Below are 24,213 nucleotides of genomic sequence, written 5' to 3' on the forward strand. Positions count from 1 at the left end.
CTGTACTCCACATAAGCCTTGCACGTAACGAAGTAAACAGCACCACAATGCATTCCTCAACACTAGCTGAACCACTAAATAGCTGCCTGGCGTTTGAGGCTGAAGCAGCTGGGTGTTGGATTACAAACGCAAAACAAATGCCAAGGCATGGCCATAATATGTGCAATACATTGATGACCTACTGCGCTTAAATAACTCCTCAGAAAGCAGATCGGCCATTTAAAATGGTTTTTTACACTAAAGAGTGAAAAGAAGTAATTTGTGCTAATAACGTAAATTTGAAAAATTCAATGCAAAATTTTTGCAAATATAAAAATTACACCAGCGAGAGGGGCAGGGGAAAAATTCAGCTTTGCGGGGTCGGCACGCTGGGAGGGACAGCATTTCACGCTTCTAAAATGTTTCCAAAGCGCAACATCCCTCCCCACCAACACCACGACTGAGGCTCTTGCTCAGCATGGTTCAGCAAAGGATTTCCGAGTCCAATCGTGGCAATTTGAGCCCCCTCAGATGCTCCTTTTTCCTGCCTAAAGGAGAGCAGTGCTTTTCAAAGCACGTGGAGTCCACAACGAAAAGTCCCAGCCAAGCAGCGCATGCAGCATTTTACAGCAGCGTATCGGCGTACCACAATCTCAAGTACACCTAGTAAAGCTATCCATGGAGTTCGCCAAGTGCTTTTAAGTCTCAGATGAGGTATGTAGGGTCTCTGACCCCGTGCACAGCAGGATGAAACGGGTGTTTTCATTGAAGCTACAACTTGAGTTAAGATAAAGCAGCTAAAGAGTAAGATGCCCCCAAAAAATGGTTTTTTACCATAAGGTAACAATTGCATGACAGTTATAGCACCCTAAAACCATCACAAAGGCAAAGCAGGGAAGTTCTCACCCACAGTTAAGCGAGGTCCTGGGAGGTCACCTAACCATGTCGCCACGTACACTTCTTATGTCTCATCTCCAGTAAAATTTACAGCAGAGGAGGGAGGATGCGGTAGCTTATCTCCCTGCTACAACATGCCTACTCAGCCGCAGAGTCACAGCTCCCCATTCCCTTGTCTCCCCCAAATTCAGCATATGGCCTAGTTTAAAGACATTGTTTAAAGCCCCAGCTTGTTGGACCACAAGCAACATTTCAAACCTTAGTTTGGTACTGCAGTTAGCTGCCGGAGTTTGCACCGTACAGCTGCTAGTCTGCAACAAGAAATTAGTTGCCAACGTTCCCAAGTATGATGCTTTTGCTAAAATGCATCAAAATGGAAGTAAGTCTTTGGCCAAGGCAGACTGCAAGGAACCGGAGGGAGCAGTTCCTCCTGTAGCACTTCCAAGGTTTTCTGTAGAAAGAGTGACAGAGGGGTTAGCATCCACCTCCTCTTTTGATTTTAAATGCTATGTTTGGTGCAGAACAGGAACATCTCAATCTGCAAAGACTAATTCAAGTTGTTCTGAGAGAGCCAAAACTTCTTTAGTATCTCAGCAGCAGATGGGACATAACCAGCAGCATCTCACCAGTTCTGTCAACCTCTTGGTCAACTGGTTGGAGAAAGTTGAGACTCTTGAACACAATGCTTTAAAGTGTCTAGGGTTTTTTCCTTTGGGAGATTGGGGGGAAGGTCCCTTTTATGTTCAAATATTCCTGGCAGCAAGGCATTAAAGCTGGATTCATTCAGAAACTGATGGTAGCTCACCCTAGCCAGTGGTGGCAAGGCTGTGCCTGGACTTGGCTGCTCCTGCACAGGCAGGACGGAGTAGCTGGCTCCAGCTGACCTGGCCAGGTACCCGACAGCGGACAACAAGCAAGTGCAGCAAGAAAACAAGAACAAAATTCCTGTCTGTGTGCACCTGATTGAAAACCTGATGGATTAAGAGATGACCCAAACTGGAAAGGGGAAACATTTAAGAACAGAGTCAAAAAAGACATATGCTTCACAACCAAGAAGAGTAGCATCAGGCTGAAGAATTTGGCTCTGTCCATTTTGCTTGATGGTAATATTGCTCCCCATGAAAGCGGGAAGATGCTGCTGGGAGAATTTTTGACTATGCATCCAAAAGAAAAATAAGTCAAAAGCCCTGGGGCTGCTCTGTGCTCGGTCCCCATCCAGCCCGCTGCACCGGCCCCAGCTGCTCGGGAAGGGAAAGAGACTCGCAAGCCTTCCTGCACAACTACAGCCCTACATTAAAGAGTTAGGATATCCTCTTGAGAAGGCAGAAAATTTCCGAGAAACGGGACTGGGCCTGAGAGCATCAGACTGAGGCAGACGTGGAGAGACCACCAGAGGAAACAGAGATGTTCACAAGTGCCAGCCTGGATTAAGATCAGTGCGGGTCTACCTGTCCCCGACGGACCCCTCCTGCTCCCCGCTGGATGCTCTGCTGAGTTATCTCAACTATTACAAACTCTTTCTTTACTCCCTCTGCCGCTGGGCCACCCGTTGAGAGCAGCAGAGGAAGAGTCAGCTCATGAAGAGGGTTGGAAAGGCAACAAAAACTCTGCTATCGGAGGAAAAAAAAGCTCCCTCCACTCTGTCCCCTCACACGTGCTGTCGTCTCAGGTCACCAACCACCCGACGGAGGCAGAGAAACCAGCTGCCATGAAGGAAACGACTGCCCTTTCACGCTGCAGACTTACAGCCCTCTCCCGGTGCTGAGACAGCTCAAATTTTAATTAAAAAGTGCAGGATTGTGCTTGTAGCTGCATAAAGACAGGGAGAAAAAAAAAATCACTACGGTAAAATACCATTTCTTTTTTGGGGCCCACTGTGTACGAAACCCTGGATAGTTTTGCCAACAGCTGGTCCACAACCTACACAGTATTTCCAGTAGTGTTTCCAGTCCAATCTACTCAATTTAGCTAGAATAACTCACTCATTTCGTAACGGCAGCTGGAGAGGTTTGCAGCACTGCTGCTTTTAAAGAGGAGAAAAAGTCTGGCTGATTTTTAGGAATGCAAACAAAACAAAACAAAAAAAATAGATGCAAGCCTTGGTTCAGCTGTGATTTCGAATTAGAGGGCACTCTCAAACGTGATCCTACCAGGACAACAGCAGCTTTTCTGTGCAGGGATTTTCATCCAATGCAACTGCTTCTAAGAAGGAAAATCCTGAACAGCCTCGAAATTCACACTACCGCCTGGAAAGGAGGGGTATGGGAGAGCCGCCACGTGCACCCTCCAAGTGTGGGGAAGCTACTGGCCCTTGCTCTCCTGGGATGGCTCCGCTGAAGATCCCCAGATGTCCTTCACCTTCCTGCTGCACCTCACATCCCACCAACTGCATGTCCTCATCATCCCTTGGCCCATCCTGCCATCCATCTGGGGCGGGATGGCTGTGTGGGTGTCCCCAAGGCCATGGCACTGGTCCACCTGCTCCTGCAGCGGCTGGGCTGGACCTCACCTCGGAGAGCGGCTCCCGTCCCGCAGCCTGGCCGGTGGCCCGTGGACAACACGGACCCAATGTCCGGATTACGGTATGTTTTAAAGAGCACCCAGCAGGGTACCTCGGAGATGAGTGCTGGGCCAAGGAAAATCAGGAATGTTGGACGAGATGCAACTGTAAAAGGGGACATAAGCAGAAAGCCTAACGGCAGAGCACCCAGCTCGCTCACGGCCACAGCACTCCCCTCCCTTCGTCCTCGCGGGACAGGGACCATCAGATTGTTCTTCTCGCTCCTTGGTTGCGCCCAGCAGAGAGCACGATGAGAAATGCAACCCCAGCCCAGCACCCAGTGGGATGTGGATGGGACAGAGGAGCAGCCACCTTGCCAGCCAGCTGCTGGACGTTGGGAGAGAGGGCACAAAGAGAAAAGCTGCTGCCTTTCCTCCTGGAGACATCATGCATGCCAACCAAAAGTGAGAAAAACACAAACTGTCAGTAACTTCTATTCCCAACGACAGGCATTTCACTGCCTTCAACTCCTCCCCAGCAGCTGCAACTGTTCTGCCAGTCCAAGTACCCAGAGCTGGAATAAGGGAAGGGCACGTTAAGGGCTCCCGCGCCAAAGGGGACCACTCGTAACTGCTGCGTGCTGATGGCACGCTCCAAACTGTACGGTCATGGAAAGCTGGATGGCAGGCTCGAGAAACCCTCACCCCGGCAAAGTCAACAGAACGTATCAAGATGTCTCAAAGTTCAAGACGCCGTTTCACAAAGACCGAAAAAGCGAGCAGAGCAGCAGTCTAAATTTCCTACCCATGCTTACAAATTCTAAACCTCATTTAAAACAAAAACATTGCAGTACAGAGAGGTGCTTTATTTTCTGTAACCTCTAGCTGAATGCTTCCTAAGGGAGGGGATTGCATCTGCCAGAGAGCAGACAGTGGTAACTCTTTTGTCTTCAAAGCATGCTGCGAACTTTCAGCTTCTCCAAGAAGGAGGGCTAAAGAGAGAGCAAGAATATATTGGCCCCACTTACAAGTAGGGAACGTGCATCACATCATCCATAAAACTTAAGTAGAGGGATAATTAAGGAGGCTTTAATTTTACAGAATTAATGCACGTGTTTAACTAGGTATACAACGGCTTCTCAACACGCTTCAGGTGAGGCACACAAACATGTCAAGGATCCAGGCAGACTTAGGTGGCCCACGGAAGAAAACATCTTTACCCCAGAGTAAAAACCCTTGTTTTATAAGGCTGTAATTCACCCTGAAGATTAATATGTCACAAGGGGCTGCAGCAACTCAGAACTAGCCCCGCCATTTCCATACCAAACCTTCTCTTTTCAAATAAGCAAAATGTCAGATGGCATCAGGTCAGCCTCAAATGGGATTTCTCTTTCCGTGCCTTGACTGCTAGCCACTTACCCAGCTTACCTTGAAGGACATGTGGTGCAGATCAACTGAGGTGAAGCCCGAAAGGACAGAGGTTACGTTATTCCCTTCACAGACGGAAGGTCTGCACATACACACAGCGACCTTTGTGTTTTGCGGAAAAGATGATTTCTTACTTGAAAAATATGGTTTGTGTCAGCCTCCATGACCGCTTGAGGAGGAGAGGTTGCGGTGTGCTCTGGCAGGCAAGAAACACGCTGCTGGGTTTTGGAGCAATATCCCCATTACAGAAACTCTCCCCGACTGGTTTTTGTCTTTTCTTGGCCAGCACAGGGGCAGGATTTCCAAAGTTTGTACCTTCACCGACAAATGAGGGGAATTAGTTCATCAGTCACTTCCAGAAAGTCCATTTCTTGCACCAAAACCTGATCTTCGTTACCGTCAGCCCCGGCTTCCAGCTCTGGCTAAATGCCACCACAGCTCAGGACAGGGGTGAGCCCCGTGTCTTTACAGCGACGGAAATAGTAAGAAAAAATTTAGGTAGCTACATCTCATAAAAAGATATCAGCCTGACACCCTTAAATACCAAGCTATTTTTTTCCCCTGTATTTTCCTGCCACCAGGGATTTCCAAGCAGTGCTCTGGGACCCACAAGTGCCCCACTGCCCATTTGTGTTTTCAGCTACATGGCTGACAACAAACAGGACAAGAGGAAATGGCCTCAAGTTGCGCCAGGGGAGGTTCAGGCTGGATATTAGGAAAAATGTCTTTACTGAGAGAGTGGTGAAACACTGGAATAAGCTGCCCAGGGAAGTGGTGGAGTCACCATCACTGGAGGTGTTCAAGGAACGTGTGGACGTGGCATTGTGGGACATGGTTTAGTGGGCGTGGTGGGGTTGGTTGATGGTTGGGTTGGTTGATGGTTGGGCTTGATGATCTTACAGGTCTTTTCCAACCTTAGTGATTCTGTGATTCTGGGATTCCGTGTCTCCGTGAGAAATTCAAAGGGGGCATCAGCGCTGAGAAAGCTCAGAAACATCTCCCCGTTACTTTATAATCACTAATTCACATTCCAGGGAACCTGCAGTAACCACCGTGCAAGCCAGCCCCCGGTATGCCCACACCCCCGCGCCTGCCACCACCTCCCTGCACCACCATATGCCCAAGTGCCACTTGTCCAGCCCCGACGGACGAAAGCCAGCATGCTTTCGACAGAAGGGCTTTAGCAGAGGGACAAACAGATGCGTAGGAGATGCTGGTATCAAAAGCATTAAGTCGCGTGATACCAAGACCCGGAGGCGGGAGAGGCGCAGAGACAAAAAAAGTAAGGGAAGTGGTGAAAGGAAGCACTGACCGGCCGCCTTGTCTCTCTTCCTGCAAATCTTCCCATTATCCCGCTCCTTCCTCTCCAAATCGTGTGAATGGTTGATGTTCCCCTTCCTTCTCTTTCCCGGGAACCAGGCCCTCCTCAGCTCCAAACCCCAGATAATTAAACAAAACCAAAAAACCATAAACAAACAAAAAATCCCCCCGCAAAAAAAGAACAAAAAACCAACCTACAAAATACCTTTTATGCCTTATCTTTTTTAGAAAAACCTTGGTATATACTGCTAAACTGTAGCATTATTTTAAACATTCCTTTTCTGCCGCTAGCTCAGCTTTGACAACGGAAAGGAACTGCTCCTTTTCCTTTTCAGGTTCGTATCTGGTAAAGAAACACCGAAAAGCCAGGGAAACAAGCGTTTCCAGGCTCCGAGGGTTTTCTTGGGTGGGTGGGTGGTTGGTTTGTTAAAAGTACCATTAAAAAAAGAAACAAACAAAAACATCACTTTCGTGATGCTGACCACAACACTTTAAGCCAGTGAGGTCTCATTAAGTATTTTTTACGATGAAGCCTGCAAGAAAAGATAATACTTAAGACATTTATAGGGCTTGCTTTTTTTTTTTCCTTTGTAAATGTATCATGAAAGTTGAAGTGGAAAAGACAGAACGATTATTTCTATTCTAACTTTGGAAAAATTAGGGAAGAGAGGAAAAAAGATGCCTTAACATTTTACTAAGAGGAGACTTTCTTAGGAGACCTCTCTCAGGAGCTCCCATTAACTCATTCTTGCAGCTTCTTTGAAGCAACATCAACAACAATAATTTAATTTACAGTGCAGATAAAAGGCATTTCCAAGGATGCAAGGGGAGGGAGAAGGGGTTTAGTAGGGAATTACCAGTTTAATTCAGTCCAGTTACCTGCTGCCTGTTCGTGATTTAACTCCCGGCAGCTCATCCTCCACCACGGAACAGGACGGCTGTAGGTAACGGCGTCCCAGATACCGCAGGGGAAGAGGGGGAGGGATGAGCGTCGATGCCCGTTACACGCAGGAGGACCCTGTAACATCTTTAAATTGCAGCCAAAACACATCGGATCACAACGGGCACTGCCCAGACTTTGCAAAAACCGGGACAAGCGCGGTCATGCTGGGAAGAGGGGCCTCACCCCGGGGTGGGGGATGCTCCAGCCCAGAGGGTTTGATTCGGCTCCTCCCCAGGGCCCTTGGAACATAAGGAGCAGAAGAAATATGCATAAAGAATTGCAAGCATCCACCCCCGAACAGCCACTTGGGAGAAAGATAAGCAAAAAGCCTTTATCGGGCAGGGTTTTAAGGAGTCATAACTAATGGCAAACCATTTGTCACTAGGACTGCAAGGAGCGAGGCGGAGCGGACCTTCCCCTGGATGGGGAAAGGGCAGGGACAGGTTTCTCGATTTCCAGTTACGCTCCTCCAGCTGTGAGGAGCAACAAGCGCGAGGGGAGGGGAAGGGAGCAGAGTTCATTGCAAAAGCAGAAGGATCGATAGGACCATCACCGCAGGACGTCTTCTCTCGGGTGACAGAGGCTGGGAGAGGGTCCCTGTCCAAGCGCCCATCACCCCTCTCCGCTAGCAGGCAGGAGGATGGGTCAGTTGGCAAAGGCACTGCGTGAGTGGTGTGGTTACAGCCTTCTCCTCTTACTGAACTGTCAAGACTGACTTCAGGCTACCCTTCCCTGCAAACTGGAGATAAAAATCTGTAAAGATATGTAATCTGTAAAGGAGCCTGGCTTTCCTGGCCCAGCCGCTGCTGACAAGCTCGGCAGCAGTGCCCGTAAAAACACCCTGACACGTTCCCTGCACACACACACAGGCGAACAAAAAACCCACCAGGCTCAGCTGTTTTTCTTCTGACAAGTGAGAAAACATTTACTGAAGTCCGAACAGACAATTTCTTCTAAAGAGAGAGAAAGGTGGAGAAAGTACAACCAAAAAAAAAAAAAAGGAAAGAAAAAAAAAAGGCAAGAAGAGAACCAGGCAAGTTGCATGAGAAGTGATAAAAGAAAAAGGTTAATAAAAAACCACAACCCAAGCCCATATATCACTTGCTACTTGGCATGTTTCCCATTAGGAGAAACCTCCTGTAAACACCACATCCGAGCAGCGCCAACCAGGACGGACACAGGGATGAAGAGGTGACCAACATGAGGAACGGACAAGTCCTGTGTCTTGCAGGAGGTGCCTGATCCTGCAGCCTCCTGGACCGGGAGGCCGATGAACCCACCAGGCAACTGAAGACAATAAACCTGCTGTAACTGCTGGTGGTTTTCTAGCACAGCATAGGGATGACATTTAGAGCTGCCTAAGAATGGTTTACCTTTCTGGGGAAAATTTCACTGACTACAAAGAGGACATCAACCACATTCTGCTCTTCACGGAAACCCCCAGACCAGAGCTGCTCACGTAACCCATCCTTTGAGTGGTACCTTAACCTGCAGCACTAAGATTGCTGCTAGCAACTAGGCTGCACCACAAAAAGACCAAAAAAAATCCCCTTTGTTTGAAGAAAGCGTGCAATGACAAACTTCACACACCATCATGTCCAACTGGCATGAGCCAACCTTTCCCTGCAGATACAGTGGTATCAGTTCCTGCCCTGTTCTTCCTCCCCAGGATTTCTCACTACCCCAGTGAAGAGCTGGATTTTTGTCTGCTACAAACTCATCTCTCAGAGACATTTAGAAAATGTAAAACATCACTTTCCATCTAAAGAAAAATATTTTCCAGCCCTCAAGGAACAGGAAAAGAAATAGAAAAAGCACAAAAATGCAACCAATGCGCGTTCTCGCACCTGAAACCCCAGAAAGCAAATAAAACCAATCCAGTTATATTTGTTGTTGTTCGCTTTCAATTCCCAATATCTAAAGCCAAGTCTGCAGGTTTTACTGGGAGGGAGGGAGAGAACAGGACAATGAACTCATCACTTCCAACATACTGAAAATAATCTGCTCCTCGGACCTGTCCATCCAGCATGGTGATAGAAGGGAAGGAACAGTAGTATTTCACGCTCCCAGGTCCACAGTCTACATCCATAATCAGCTCTCCAGTACCGCCACACGTTTCAGGAGAAGATCCAAGCAGATTTATAGGAGGCTGATTCTGGATTACAAGTCCCCAAGGAAATTTTCCTCCCAACACCCACAAGTCAGAGGTTGATTTACACCCAACGTATAATAGACTATATTCCTTAGAGACAACTCCTTGTCTTCAACCGCACCGCCATTGCTGCAACTGGAGGCTTGGTTTCTTTTAGCAGTTGTAGAGTTTATAAATACTGAAAGCAGCACTCAATTTAGGCTGAAGACAGTTAAACTAGCTTAGACCAACAGGATGCCAAGCGGTAAGGAACAGTAATGAGATGATGACACATTCATAACCTAAAGCTTTCATTAAAAACTTGCAGCCCAAGAAAGCTCGCCCCTTCAGAGCAGAAACGGTCGGTTCTCATAATTGCTCAAAGAGCAAATTTTTGCGCGAAACCTGGGGAGAGCTCCTGAAGAGCACATGTATCTGTTAGGCAGCAACCGGGGAAGTACCAACCAGGGGGTTGTAAATGAGGTGGTGCACAACCCATTTCAAATACCGTTGAGCACTTCGGCGTGCATCCACGCAGCAAGGAACCGCTAACGGTGGTACCAGCATGAGGTCGGGAACCCTCGGTAAGTGGATTCAGGGAAAAGCAGGATTCCTGAAAATAAGTTGCTGGATGCCAAAAGTCCCCGGGCAGAGCTTTCTTCATCCGCAAGCACAACACAGTCTCTTTTCCAATTTTTAATTATTTTTAAAGGCATAACGTGTTACCCTGAGCAGAGGCACAGCACATACACCAACCGACTGCAAAACTAGGCATTTGTCACAGCATCTGCGCTTGAGGTGAAGCCATCTATATCTGCCTCCCAGCTTGGGAACGTTGAGATGATCTAGAGGTCCACATACAAACCCCTGTCCTTGGGGATCAGGGACCACAGATTTTAACTTGCCCAAACACCACCCAAGGGTCCGAGCATCGATCCCATAGAGCACGTCTCTCTGCTCCGGTCCTCATCTGTGCGTGCGAATAACAGCGCTTCCACGTCCCACTGGGGTGGTACTCTCAGATTATCAACTTCAACATGCATGAAAGTGAAGTTGACAGGGATATTGCAGAAGACAGTCCTTTACAGAGCTGATCCAATACTGCTCTTTCTGCCTCTGCAAGTGTTTCTAACACCAGTGAGCGTCTCAAGGACACAGGCGCTTCCAGCACATCAGCCAACCAAATATACATCATGGAAGGCACCAAAATTTAGAGTCTCCAAAACCTTGCAAATGAAGCCCTGCCAAAGCACGGGTCTAACTTTTATAGCTGTGCAAAATCAGATCTAACTGTCCAGTAAGTGGGAAAGATCCATTGGTCTATCCAACTGGAAAAATACTTGCTGCTTAAAGAAACAGCAATCAAAGAGATGGTAAGTGCCAGCTATGTTTCATAACGCAGAAGTCAGAGCCACAAAAATACGTCCCTGGGAGTGCTAACACCCTAATGAAAACGAGACCCAGAACACAAAAAAGGGGTAAAAGCACAAAACCCCCTTGTTTTCCCCCACAGTTCTCTCCCATGACCATGTGCCACAGAAAGAGAGTTCTGTTTGGGGTTTCCCCCTCTCCCCCCACCCAGTAAAAAATTAAACCCTTTTGTTTGGATTTAAGGAAGGAGAAAAGTAATGCCAACCATGTTTTAAATTAAATTCAATTCTGGTTTCATGAAGTTTGGGGTATTTTTTTTATTTATTTAATTTTTTTTAAGTTCAATATCACAAACCAAAACAAGTGGCTGCTCTTTCCCAAATGGTCTCATCCTGGTTCTTCTCAACAAAAGAGGATGAGAAGAGAAGGTCGAAAATCCCAGCTCTCAAAACCACTGTCACAAATAGGAACCTTCTGGGCAAACACCCCAAAGAGGGGAAACCAGCAACTTTTCATCCCACCTCATCTTCAGACTCTTCTCCTTCGCGGGGTTTGCGGAGGAGGAGAAGCCGTAGCACAAATTCACATACAGAAGTATGTTTAAGAAAGCAAAGCACCAAGATCGATTAGCGTGTTCCGCTGCTTTAATAAAGAGCCTAATGATGTCCAAATTATAGCAAAGCTCAATTGTGTAACCAAGGAGCCAAGATTTCATCTTTGATAAGGACATGGATTTCTGTCTCACAGGAGAAGCCTGCAGTTCACTAACAAAGATGACCTTTTATATTATACCCTTCAAGGCCACAATTAGCTGGAGAAATACTGTACTAACTTGGCAACATGAGTTTTTGTACACTGTGCTAATTTTTAGCAGAATCTTGCCAAGACCATTACCATCTTCTAACAAGACCAAAAAAAAAAATTACAAATACAAAACCCACTGCTCTCCAGACCCAAATTACTTTCCACAATTGAATGCAGTTTTAATTAAGGTGATTAAATTACAGCAAAAATGATTAAGATGATATCCCGCATCAAACCACTAAAGGTATAACACCTTAATCCAGAAGAAGCTGGCATGCACACATCCATGATAAAGTATTCACGAAAAACTAGAATTTTACACACGAACCAATTTTACATCACTCAAACAACACCTTGGGAGATATTTGTCACAAGTAAAAAACCAGTGACATCCATCAACAGAGCACAGTTTTTCTGAGACTACACAGAAAGAAATCTACACAGAAAAAATTGAAAAGGCTACAATTACTTTGACAATGTTTCTACAGCTCAAAGGAATTTGGGGGTTGAAATAAATGGTTTCCTTCTCCTTCCCAGGGCTCCCAAAATCAATTTTATATATAATTCTTTTTTTTTTTTAATTTAAACAGACATTAGATCAGAAATGCATGTGAAATCAGGTCACTGCAATAATCATGTACATGGTACATTTCCACTATTGCCTATTAACTATGAGGTTTAAATGAATGAGGAAAGTCTCAGATCCATATTTCACCAGTGGAAATTATTAATATAAACATAGCACAGCTCAGGTTTTAACCTTACCATCCAACTGGGCCTATTCTCCTTCGGAGAAGGGTAAATGGTATTAAATTAACAGGCAGGGTTCAAAAGGCAGCTACGTGGAGGCATGTATCCCGTTAAGACCTGGGCAAGGATCCTGCGATGGGAGCCCTGGGTTTCAGGTAGCTTCTTGTGGTGCTTCAGCACTGGATAAACTCAAGCCTGTGATCTTCAAGGAATGATAGCTTCAGCATATTTTAAAAAAAGCTGTGCCACTGTGATGAAAAATAGTTGCAAACCAGCTATTTCTAGGTGCAATCTTCTCGAAACCCTCTGTAGGGATAGAGAACGGTAGGAGAGATTTGCAAAGAGGAGGAACAGTTGACGTGGCTCTGGACGGTGCCTCTCCCAACCCATGCCCAGGGGATGGGACAGGACAGGGACAGAGCTCGAATGTGCCCCTCCTGCTCGGGTGGGAAGGGAATTGAAGCACGCGGCAACAGTCGTGCCACGCCATGCCGTACCACTTGGCCAGGGACCGTTTCATTCCGGAGTACAGATGTAACCCCAAATTGTGTTGTAAGTTGTGGCTGAATACAGGTACCGAGTAACTAAGCTTTGCCTTGCTCTGGACCTGTGTGACTCCTCCAAGACTGACCCATACCAGGGGGTTTTGCAGAGTTGACTACATCGGAATAAATTCCCACGATGTAGATCCATTCCTGAAACGCTGCTACACTTTGCATCTGGGACTCTTCTGAAGCTGTTTGCTTGTTCACGCTAGCTGTTAGCTCTCAGAATTGGGGGGGGAGAAATCCCTAAAAAATAAGGGGAAAGACAAAACGAAATCTGCATGTCGTATTACATGGCCATACTAGGGAGCTACTAACAAGCCCGCAGGGTCACCCAACTGCTCAGGGATTCAGGACACAAAAACCCTGAAGAGCTCTCTAAGAACAAGTGCATTAGTGAAACTTGGAGATTTCTTTTTTTTTTTTAAATATAACTCTGAATGCCCAGTTAACGGCAAGCTTCCTCCCAGTAGTAATTAGCTGGATCTGACAAGAGGCAAGACACAGTCCAGGTGAAAGGTTAACTTTGTATTTTTCTTTAATAGACGAAGAAAAGTCTAAATGGAGGAAGATAAAATTCCAACATAAATCCTCCACCAAGGCTGCTATGAAATAACTCTTTTGTTTAATTATTATGAGTTGGATGGGCAAACACTAGATCCCGATGGACAGAGAGCAGCTGTTACTATAACAGAAAGACATTCATCTTCCCTTCTCGGGACCCTGAAACTCTATCAACAATGCCTGTAAAACAACCCTCAGCTCCCCCCTCTCCGAGTTTTCGCCTGGCTTTCATATTCAGACCTATTTTTAGCCGACTTTATCTTGTCGTACCGCATTTCAAAGTTTTGCATGTTAGCTGGTTCAAAATCATTTCCACGCACAAAAAGCATCGGGGACATCAACGGGGCGATTCTTGAGCGCAGGCTGCAAGAACGGCGTGTCCCTGGTTCGGGGTTTCTTCTTTCATCAGCAATTCATTGAGAAGGAGCCTACAGACACAGTTAAACAGCCAGATACGCTTGCATCTCACTTATCTAACGGGGTAGGAGTGATCTCATTTACCTTTGGGGCTTACAGTTACCTTGGAAGGGCTTCCTTTAGCTGTTATTTACATAATAAATAGCCAATCTGTACAGGATTGCATGGGAAAGGAAATTCTATTACCAATAAAAAAAAAAATGGTTACTCATGTTTGCTTTTAGCAGCGCTAACTCCGCCGCATTAGACGATAGCAAAAGCTATCTATGGAAAATTATCTATAGCCATAAAAATTATCTGTAAAAGACTTCCCCAGTTATCTCAGGTACAATATAAATGTTAAAATACCCCCCTAGGAACGGACGCATCGGGCCAAACTCCCTGCCGATGCAACCAGGCACGGTGCCAGGGCTTCAGCCAGGCGACAGCCGCGGGGACATGCACTTGCAGGGACGGTACATTCAGTGGGGGTTTTTTTGTTTCTTTTTTTTTTTTTCGCATCCATCACCTTCAAAATCCAGGCTGAATGAGCTTTGTGCCACCAAGCTGCACCCACGAGGGGAACTGCGCAGCAATAGCAAGCGTGCTCATCAGAAATGCTCCTCAGGCTTCGCTTTTCTCTATCACCTGCGCAAAGAAGCCTGGAAATCGAGAACGAAGGGCCACCGCGTTGCTTCCAAGACGCTAAAAGGGGATTAAAATCCACACGGTAATTTTTTGCTATAACTAAGTGCGCCAAGCCGGCCCTTTCTGCAGGCCCCTGCTTCATGCTTTCACTTTTAAAAGATGCTGCAGGAGCTTGAGGAAGGGACTAAGGTCTGTAAAGGCAGTAAAACAACAGAGATCAGATAAAAATGTTCATCTCCATTATTTTTTTTTTTAAAAAAAAAAAAAAAAGCATGTGTCTGGCATATTTCGGAGGAAGCCAAGGGAACATAGATGAGGCTCCGTGACAGGGCAGGCTGCATGAGAGCATCCCCACCCAAGGGTCCACAGGCAGCACTTCAGCCGGAGATGCTATGGCTCCGGTATCATCACCGGAGTTGGGCACTCACACCACCACACCACGCCTGCCGGCAGCCAGAGCCGCCATCCCCATAACGCAGCGTCAAGCATCAAATGCACCGCCCTCCTCTTCTCCTTTGGATTGTGCTAAGCTTTATTTCACGTGCACCCCAGGCACCTGACTTAAACAGGAATTTCACGGCAGGGAACTGCTTCAGGTATGTCAGCAACGGTGCCTATCGCCACCATCCCGAACCCGCTTTCGAGGAGCCAAGCAGGCGAGTGTTATCCAGTGCAACTGGAATAGGTATTTGGGAAAATGCCTTGCCCCAGGCGTAAGAATGTGCTTTAGCAGAGACTTTCCTATAAAAATAAAAGTGCCTGATAAGTTGTGGGTGCATGTGAAAGCAAGGGATTCGGAGTTCAAACTTCCGTGCACCCGAGAGCTACCCACTAGCCGCCGAGCTGTAACTGGATACTCCCACCACGAAAAACCAAGGACAACTGAATTTCTCAGCCTGCACATATATAAGGGAATTAGCATTCTTAACCCATTAATTACTCTCAGGAACTAAAGCAGGAATGCAAAAGCCCGCTGTGTTTCTGTTGTCATACTGGGGAAAGGAAAATAAAGACTTGGAGAAATAAAAAGAAGTGAGCCGCACACCCACAGGTTGCGTTACCGTGTCTCAGTTGTCCCAAGAGTGAACTTGCCAGGACAAAGCGACCACCAAGGTAACCGCAAATCTGCACTTTGCTGAGCCGCCGCATCTCAAGTCAACCGTAGTTTCCCTCTGCTGAGTACAGGGACTTCTGCAAATCCAGGCGGTAGCGTACGGGTCTCAAACAAAAGCAAACGCTTCCTCACACTTGAGCGCCTACAAAGCGCACGGGCTCTTCCAAGACCGGTACCATACTCTCCTTACAACTTTAATAGTATAAAGCTCAGCTTGCTGCCTCAGAGAAAGGCCTAGACATCAACTGTGCAAAGCTTAAATGCCCTCGTTTCCCAAAAAAAGAAGTATCTATGGCCAACAGAGCCACTGGAGAGGGGAGTTTGCAGACAGCTCAGCCAAACTGCAGCAACAGCCACCAGTCCGCAGAAGCAAGCCGGAGACTGCAAAACACGAGAATAGTACTAAAAGGGCTTAAAAAGCCTAAAATACCCTCATTTGATGAAATGCTTTTAAGGAGTCACAAAAAGGAGACAGAGCTTGATTGAACATTTCTTCACTTCAGAGCCACGCTTGCCTTCCTCCCTCCCCAGGAATTCAAAACTGTCTGCAGAGGTAAATTATGTATAAGTAAAATATTCCTAAAAGCCAAATTTTAAAAGTTGCACACATTACACAAGGCATTTTAAATAGATAATGTTGGAGGAAAGAAGGGTTAGCCACCTAGATTGACCATTTGATGGATCAGGCACAAATGGAGCTAACTTTATCCCTCTCATCCACTCAAAGGCTTATAATCTCACACCTTGGAGCAATAAATTAGGAAGAAGCGTTACATTAGCACTACAGGCACCACATAGAAAATGTAAACTTCTGCTACCAGTTAGAAAACAAGTTCTATAATGGGAAAAGCTTCAAATATAAAAAGGTAGAGCCAGTCACAGCACCTAAGACACTACGGGGCAGTGTCAGCTACCGTGGACTTTTTGAAGTGACCATCTTTGCCGTTGTGGTTTGGGGATCATTCAGCACTGGCCTGGGATTTTGTACTGGTCTGGAAAGCGCCAGAGACGTGCTCATCTCTCCTAGTTTTTGTTTCTTTCTTTATAAAAAGTGACAACAATACATTCCATTTCCAGCTTTACTGGAGGAGGATTAACGCACTCCCTCTGCTCCTGTGAGCCCCTTTTTCTTCTTCCGTCGTCACACAAGGGTAGATATTAGACATGAAGAGTCAAGTTCAAAATCCATGTCTTAATTTGCATGAGTATCCACTTAGATGGAAAATTAATGTAGCTCAGACTGTAAAGCGCTGCATCTTTTCATGAACGTGCTTTATTCTCTTTAAATAAAGAGGAACTCACATATGGAGCTATTAGCATGAGACTGAGACAGAAGAAAGAAAACAAAATGATACCTCCGGTCTCATAAAATTAACAGAACATTCCATTTTTCTCAGCAAATTTAATTCCAGGTGGACAATAAAGGATAATAGGGTGGTCAGAGCACCAGCCACAGACCCAAGAGGATGGGGAGCAACACTCTTGCCCTGCCACTGACTCCCAAGATTGCAGGGAAGTCACTCCCGCCATAGAAGAGGGGGGAATAGCTCGGAAGCTTTTGTTACGTCCCGTGAATTATGCACTATAGGAATAGGAAGCAAACATCCACGGATACAAGTTTTACCTCTAACAGCTCCTGTGCAAACATTTTAACGGGCTCATTTCATCTCCTTAATGCACCCCTGCTTCCCAAACCCATCAGTGAGCCAAAAAACGGTGCTTCAGGTCCAGGCTGCCTCCAGCGCGAGGCAGCCCTGCCCGCACCCAGCCCCGCGCCCTCCTCCGAGCAACCTCCTGCCCGCAGAGCTCCTCTAAGATCCGAAACCGAATCTGCGATGAAACGGCACACCAAGCTGGAAATTGCAGAATTATTAATGAGAAACGGGTAATCCGCATCTTCCTCCAGCCGAGCACAGAGAGGCTTGATCTTTCCACTGTGTTTCTTTTCTCTTCAAATTTACAAACCTGTATGCAGAAGCCGGTCCCTGCTTGCGGGCAACCCAACCCAAGAGGAAAGGACCTTCTCTAAGAGCAAAAACACACCAACCACCTCCAACAAAGTCACCAAAAGAAAAAAAAAAAAAATCACAAGGTGGCCAGAGCATACTACCAGGTTCCAGACTGATTCCACTCGATACAGAAACACATCCCCATGCAGCTTATTTTTTTAGTATAGATACAAAAGATTTGGTGTGACCTTGGGTGAGCCGCTTCACGATGCAGCAGGGAGCACTTGCAGACAGTAACATTTTCTCATGCTCGGCCCCTCCGCTCCGTGTTTTTGGGGCAGGGACCTTCTCTCTACACAAACAGCACTTTGCAAAAGAGGAGCCGTATTTTTCAAGGCACCTAGACATCAGTAACATTTTTTTCTTAAGTAGCATGATGGACCAATGCCACATGCAATAATATAATCAGAGCGACAAGACTCAACTACTGGCAAAATAAGAGGCACTTGTGTGCTGGAGGGAAGCATATTATTATTTTACAGTGTACACCGACAATTGCTGCTCTTAACTTCTAGTTTGAATTGAAGCTATAGCATAGTAAAGGAGGAGGATGACAGAGAGAAAAGAACATGAAATTGGTGAAAAAGACCAACGGTTATATTCAAATCTAAGCATAAAATGTGCTGGCTCTGCAGAATGCAGGCAGAGCGTTTCATCTTTAATTTACTTCTCTGCGCCTCTGACTTCAGTGGCTCCAAGAAAACTTACAAGGAAGATTTGGGGGGGACGGGACATGATATATATTTTTTAATATACCTTAAAGGAACAAATGACTAAAGAGATACAAAATTATTTCAGAATGAAGTAATAATGAAGAGAAGAGAGTAGACATTAGTTAATCCTCAATGGTTAATGGAGGGGAAAGGCAGGGGAGAGGAGAGCTTATACTGGTGAATGCTGCGGCCACAAACACCTCTCTTAAACACATCCAATTTCACTGACGTGAAAATCTCCACATGAAGGAACAGGCGAAAAAGAGCTTAAGTGGGAACAGGGTGCAGAATGCCAAGTGCTACACTGAATAATTCAGATCCAGGCAGTGCTATTGGCCAGGCAAGAAAATCACACCCCCCTGCTAGTTTTAAAATCAAAGGCCAAGGAGGGATAAAAGGGAAAGACAACACCTCTTTAAAGCAGAGATTACGCTCTGCGGTTCCCATTTCCCAACTTCCCACAATGTTTTGTTCCAGCGAGGGCACTGGAGCCGGGGTACTGCGGTAGTGCCAAGGCATGGCACCACGCTGCCCGCGTCGCTGCCCGCAGCTGACCAAGGAACCTGGAGAACGCCTCCACCGCCTTCCTGACAACACCCCTTCAGTCCAACAGCAAGGGAACGCCAACTCTGAAGCGGGTACCGACCAACCCCGACTTCATCAGAGTTGTCTTCGCAAGACTTTTTCAGCGCATAAGCAGTTCTTCAGTCGCTGAAGCTCAGGGTAAGACCCCATCAGGGCTTTCACTTGGGTCTAGATTACCACTGAACTCAAGCAGGTTCTCTCCCCTGCCTCCACTCTTCCCAAATTACAGCAACACTTCTCCATTGCCGGCTGATGGGGCTGGACACGTGGATTCCCAGGCGAGGGACGGGAAGCACTGTAAGGCGAGGCCGTGCCCCCGGCGCTGGGTGCCGTGCGGTACTCCCTGGGGAAGGGGCATCCAGCACATTACCTTGCCTTGGCCACGCACCGCTAGAAGCGGGGGGTTACCAAGTTGCTTCTGCAACTTCCAGACTACAGCTACTAGGTTAAGCTTGAAATAACTGCCCTGGGTGTGGTTTGTAGAAAGGTGTTATATTTTACGGGGCTTGAAAGATGCAGTGCTACTTAAAATCCCATTTCATTCCGACTATTCTAGTGCAGCTCCACACGGTCAACTACTATTAACATGAAATTTTAGAAATGCTTCTAAAAGTAGGCCCTGAAATATGACAGCCAAAGCACCTTCCACTACGTGGCCCAGAAGTGGAGCAACTTTGACTTCCATTTATTTTATTTTAAAGGGGTCCTGGCTTGCTAGGAACGGGCACCATGTGGGCAGAGCCCACAAGTACACCTCTGCTGGGTGCCCAGCCTCAAACCATCTCTTCCGTCCACCTCCTTCCCTCTTGATAAATTAAGATCAACATCCCTCGGTTCCTTTTACACCTGCAACACTTCTGCAGAGGAACCCACCCCCTGGACAGGTACGATGCAAATCACAGCAGCGGGATTCCTGGGCTGGTCCTAACGGCAATCCCATTAGAGAATCATGGAATCATTTAGGTTGGAAAAGAGGTTTAAGAGTCCAGCCGTAAACCTAACACTGCCAAGTCCACCACTAAACCATGTCCCTAAGCACCTCATCCACACGTCTTTTAAATACCTCCAGGGATGGCGACTCCATCACCTCCCTGGGCAGCCCCTTCCAATGCCTGACATCCCTTTCAGCGAGGAAGTTTTTCCTAATATCCAGTCTAAACCTCCCCTGACGCAACTTGTGGCCATTCCGTCTTGTCGTTACCAAGGCCCCAAAAGCTGCTCCTCTTCCATCTGAACCTGTGTCCTGTTCCCCAGAACTGGTGAAAGCAGGAAACCCCTCTAGGCTGATCTGCAAAGCAAGGAGTGCGTGCGTGTGGGGAAGGGGGGACAACGGTGGGCGAGAAGAGAAGAAAAACAACAACAACAACAAAAGAGGAAGGAAAAAAGTGGGGCTGGCCTGTTTCTTTCTTCTCTACCATCTATTCAGTGGCAGCAGGGGAGGTCTACAACTGTTGCGTCACGTAAAGCACAAAAAAAAACCTGACAAGCGTGTTTTAGGGTGGACAGGAGGCTGGTGACAGCCCGAACGCGGGGAGTAAGAGACCTCCGCTGTAATTGGCTCTTTCTTACTATCTTATCAAGCGTTACGGCCTGGATGGGCTGCTCAGAGACACAAGAAATGGCAGAAATTTCAGCGCGTAAATACTTCAGCTAACTACCCAGGCTCAGATACGGGATACGGACTTTTTAACCCTGCCTGATCCACAAAACCCTACACCCGAGGGAAGGTGCGGAAGGTGCTTTGAACGGAGGGGGGGAAGAGGGGAGTTAAACCACAGGCTGTGCAGGACCTGGAGAGGTGTTTATAAATAATGCCACTAAAAATAATACACTGCGCACTCGCATCTCTAACATAGCATTTTCTTCTCCACAGAACTGTAACAATGGTTATCTCAGCGGTATAATTATCTAGATTTGATGACAGATTAAAAAAAATATATATATCCCAAACACCTGTTCATGAGTTTTGTGTTTTTAAAGGCCATTGCCATTAACCTTGGGCCATGCACTTCATTGTGTTTAATTAGCAAGCTAATGAAGCCAGTTTTATTCCCCTTCTCAAGCACAAGAGGATAAATACAAGACAGTGAAAGAGGAGACCAGATCCATTTGCAGCACAGTTCATTGCTGCATGGCATTACTTAAACTTGCACCAAAATAAAAGTAATGTAACGGCTCGGGAAAACGTGTTAGCAATGCATTCTGCAAGACAAATCCTTTTACACCTTCTGTATTTTCTAAAGCTCATAGATTAAAACACGATTTCTGAACATTTGGGCTGCAGAAAATTTGCAAACAAAGGGCTAAAAATGAACATAATGTTTTCCTCAATGAATCCACAGTATTCCAAAAATTAAGCATAACATGTATTTTCTTTTTTTTTTAAAAAAGAATAGCAGCCCGCGCTCGCTTTGTTACAGCCAGCCAAGGTAGCGATGAGAAGCATCAACAATGGAGGTCAAGCGATTTTCGAAAAGCCCACCACTTTCACACAGTCCTAACATGTACACACACAAAAGACATACTTCAGGCGAAGCCCAGTCCTATGAACCCCAGCAACACATTGCAACTTTGGGTATTTGAGGTTCTTTTCTTGTTTGGTTTTTTTTTTTTTGACTGAACAGCTTTAGGAAAAACTGGACAATGAAGATCACGTTGATAAATACTCATAAATATTAGAAGAAAGGCAGAAAGGCTTTAGAAGAGAAGGAGGGTTTACAGAATTGCTAACACAATTAATGATTCAAGAGGACCCTTCCAAATAAACAGAATTATATTCATTTTCTGGGGTTTCTTTATTGTATTTTCAGGGGGGGAGAAAAAGTCAGCATAGGTATGCCCTATCAGATTATCCTTTTCATAACATGATACATTTAAGAAGCTGTCAGGGTTAATTTTTTTAAAGCAATTGCTTTTTTCCTCCAACTTAGATTTCTACCGCTATACGCACACAGCCACAGGATCAGGTTAAAAAAACCAAACCAAACCAAAAACCCAACCCCATACCCAAACCAAAAACAAAAAGCCCACCCCGGAAGCCATCTCTTTTATTGAATCACCCCAGATAAAAGGATTCCAAGATATATGGAAAGAAAATACATTGACCATAAATCTCCTTTATGCACATAATAGAATTTTCCAGCCAAGAGAGCTGTTGTGATGATAGCAACGCCGAGCACCAGCAATACTGATGGCACACGCACACACCCCGCCCGCTGCTTCCAAAATACCTGCTCTCCCTCAGCACTGCTATGTAAATACAAGCCCGCACAACCCCTTCCTAACACATGGAAACAAAGCTGCGTACAAGTGTCCCGGCCATCAGATAAAAAAGCCCAAGCGGGCTTTGCTCCCCATCAAATTATTTTAATTTTTTTTTTATTTTTATCGCCCGCTCCCTTTTTATTGCCATCCCCCCCCCCGCCTCGCACTTTCGGTGTGACTTAAGAAATAATTAAGCGATGGCAGCGCTCATCATGCCAAAGGCAGGCGGTGGCAGCGCATATTTAATGGGCACTCGGAACAAAGGAAGCCCGGCTGCAGGAGCGCCCCGGGGCCGGCTCCGCCGCCCGCTCCCCCCGCGCCCCGGCCCCGCCGGGCAGCCCCTTCCCCGGGGCGGGGGGGAACACCCCCACGTGGGGAACACCCCCCCCCGCGCACTCCCACCCGGCTTTGCAATACAATGAAGCCGCGGTGGCAAAGCCGACGGGGACTCCCCGGATGCCCATCGCGGAGCGGGGACAGGGCACGGCTGCAGCATCGCTGCCTCCCACACCCTGCCCCCGGGCAGCCCTCGGCCACAAACAGCCCCCCCGGCCCCCCCCCCCCCCCGGCCCGGCCCGGGGAATGGAGGTAACGTAACAAGTTACTGCCCAGTGCCGGGCGGGGGGCGGCAGGCTCAGCCCCGGGGGGGGGGGGGGGAGGTCGAGGGGCTGTGGTGACCAAGCGGGGGGGGGGGGGGGGGCAAAACTGCTGCCGCCCCGGTGTCTCTAAGCAGCAGTGATAAAAAAAAAAAAAAAAGGAAAAATAATAATTAAAATTAGAATGATTAAAATAATAATAGTTAAAAAAATAAAAACAAGGAGGGAAAGCGGGGAGCGCGGGGACTTGAAGCGTGCCCGCAGTTTCAGTGCTGGGGCACAGGGGGTCGGACCCCTCCCGCCCCCCGACGGCTACGGGACGGGGCACCCTGCGGCCGCCCCCCCGCCCCGCGGAGCGCTGCCCGGGTGCCCCCTCCTGCTCCCCCGGCCCTGCCCGGGCTTTCGGCTAACTTCCACCCCGCGCCCCTCGGCAAAACGCGCACCCCGCGGGCTGGAGCTGAAGTTTGGGGGCCGGCCCACTTCCACAAAATAAATGGGATGAAGAACATACAAAATAAACACACACACCCCCCGCCACAAAAGCCTCCTCCCGGGGGATGCTCCCCCAGGCACCCCCCGTCCCGCACACCCCCTTTTCCCCAACTTTCTCCCAGCTCCCCGCAGCGCCAGCCAGCCCCAAACGGCTCGTTTCGTGCTAACGGGCAAACCCCGACGGGACTGCGGCGTCCCGGCGGGCTGAGGGGGAACGGGGGGGTCCCCCTCGGGGCGGAGGGGGGGTCCCCTCCACCTCCCCGCCTTACACGACCGCAGCCCGGCAGGAGCGGGGCGCACACATGGCCACTACCTGAGCGGCTCCGCACCATGTCGGAGCAACCCCCAGGTCTCCTCCCGCTGCTCCCAACTTCTCCCCACCCCACACAGCCTCCCCGGCTTCTCCCCCCAACCCCGGCAGCACCCACCCAGAAGTAAATGCCCATTTTCGTAAAGTTGCCTCCATATCGCGCCGTGTTTACATTGCCATTAATTCCCACAGGCTGCCTGAAGGGAACAAAAAGCAGCACGGGAAGGCTCGTCCTGCGAGCAGGGAGAAAACGGAGCGGGGGGGCGAGGGGGTAAAAAGCTAAAAAAGAGAAGGAAATAAAATAATAAATGCAATTAAGCAGATCGCAGCGGTGGAGTTATTCCCCAGTTGCAGGCTCGCTGGTTGCTCGGCTCTGTTTTGGAGGTTGGCTGCAAATAATTGCACGGCCCATTCAATTCTGCATTTGCAGAAGCGACCGTAAGCCCGAGCGGGCGGTAAACACGCAGAAATGCACTTACCTGCACAGAAAGTTCCACAAAGCAAGGCGAAAGTCAGCCACGAAGCAATCATATTCCTTTACTTTTTTTTTTTTTTCCTCCTGCGTCCCTCTATCCCCAAGGGAAACAAAAATAAAAATGAAAAGATCGAGAGAGTGAAAGACGGGGGGAGAAGCGAGGCTCTGCCCTCTCTCTCTTAAAAAGGAAAAAAAAAAAGAAGAAAAAAATCCTGAAAAAAAAAATCGGATTTAATTCCTTCGCAGTTGCAAAATGTATCCAGTGGAAAGGAACAGCCCCGCAGCGCCCGGACGGTCCGACCTGCTCCTGCCCGGCCCCGGCGTTTGCTCCGAGCTTTCCAAGAGTTTCTTTCCCTGGGCTTTTGTGCTGGGAGCGCGGC

At 47.5% G+C, this 24,213-nt stretch overlaps 1 protein-coding gene across 1 annotated transcript in view; it reads right to left on the reverse strand.

Annotated features, from left to right (window-relative positions):
• The window catches only part of ACVR2B (activin A receptor type 2B), a 96,706-nt gene extending 72,817 nt beyond the window's left edge, over window positions 1–23,889 (reverse strand). Inside the window, exon 1 of the mRNA XM_059818937.1 lies at window positions 23,838–23,889. Coding sequence (XP_059674920.1) covers window positions 23,838–23,889 — 52 coding nt within the window. The remainder of the gene's footprint in view (window positions 1–23,837) is intronic.
• Window positions 23,890–24,213: the final 324 nt, after the last annotated feature.

The sequence above is a fragment of the Gavia stellata genome, chromosome 6 (genome assembly GCF_030936135.1).
Source record: "Gavia stellata isolate bGavSte3 chromosome 6, bGavSte3.hap2, whole genome shotgun sequence".
Lineage (NCBI taxonomy): Eukaryota > Metazoa > Chordata > Aves > Gaviiformes > Gaviidae > Gavia > Gavia stellata.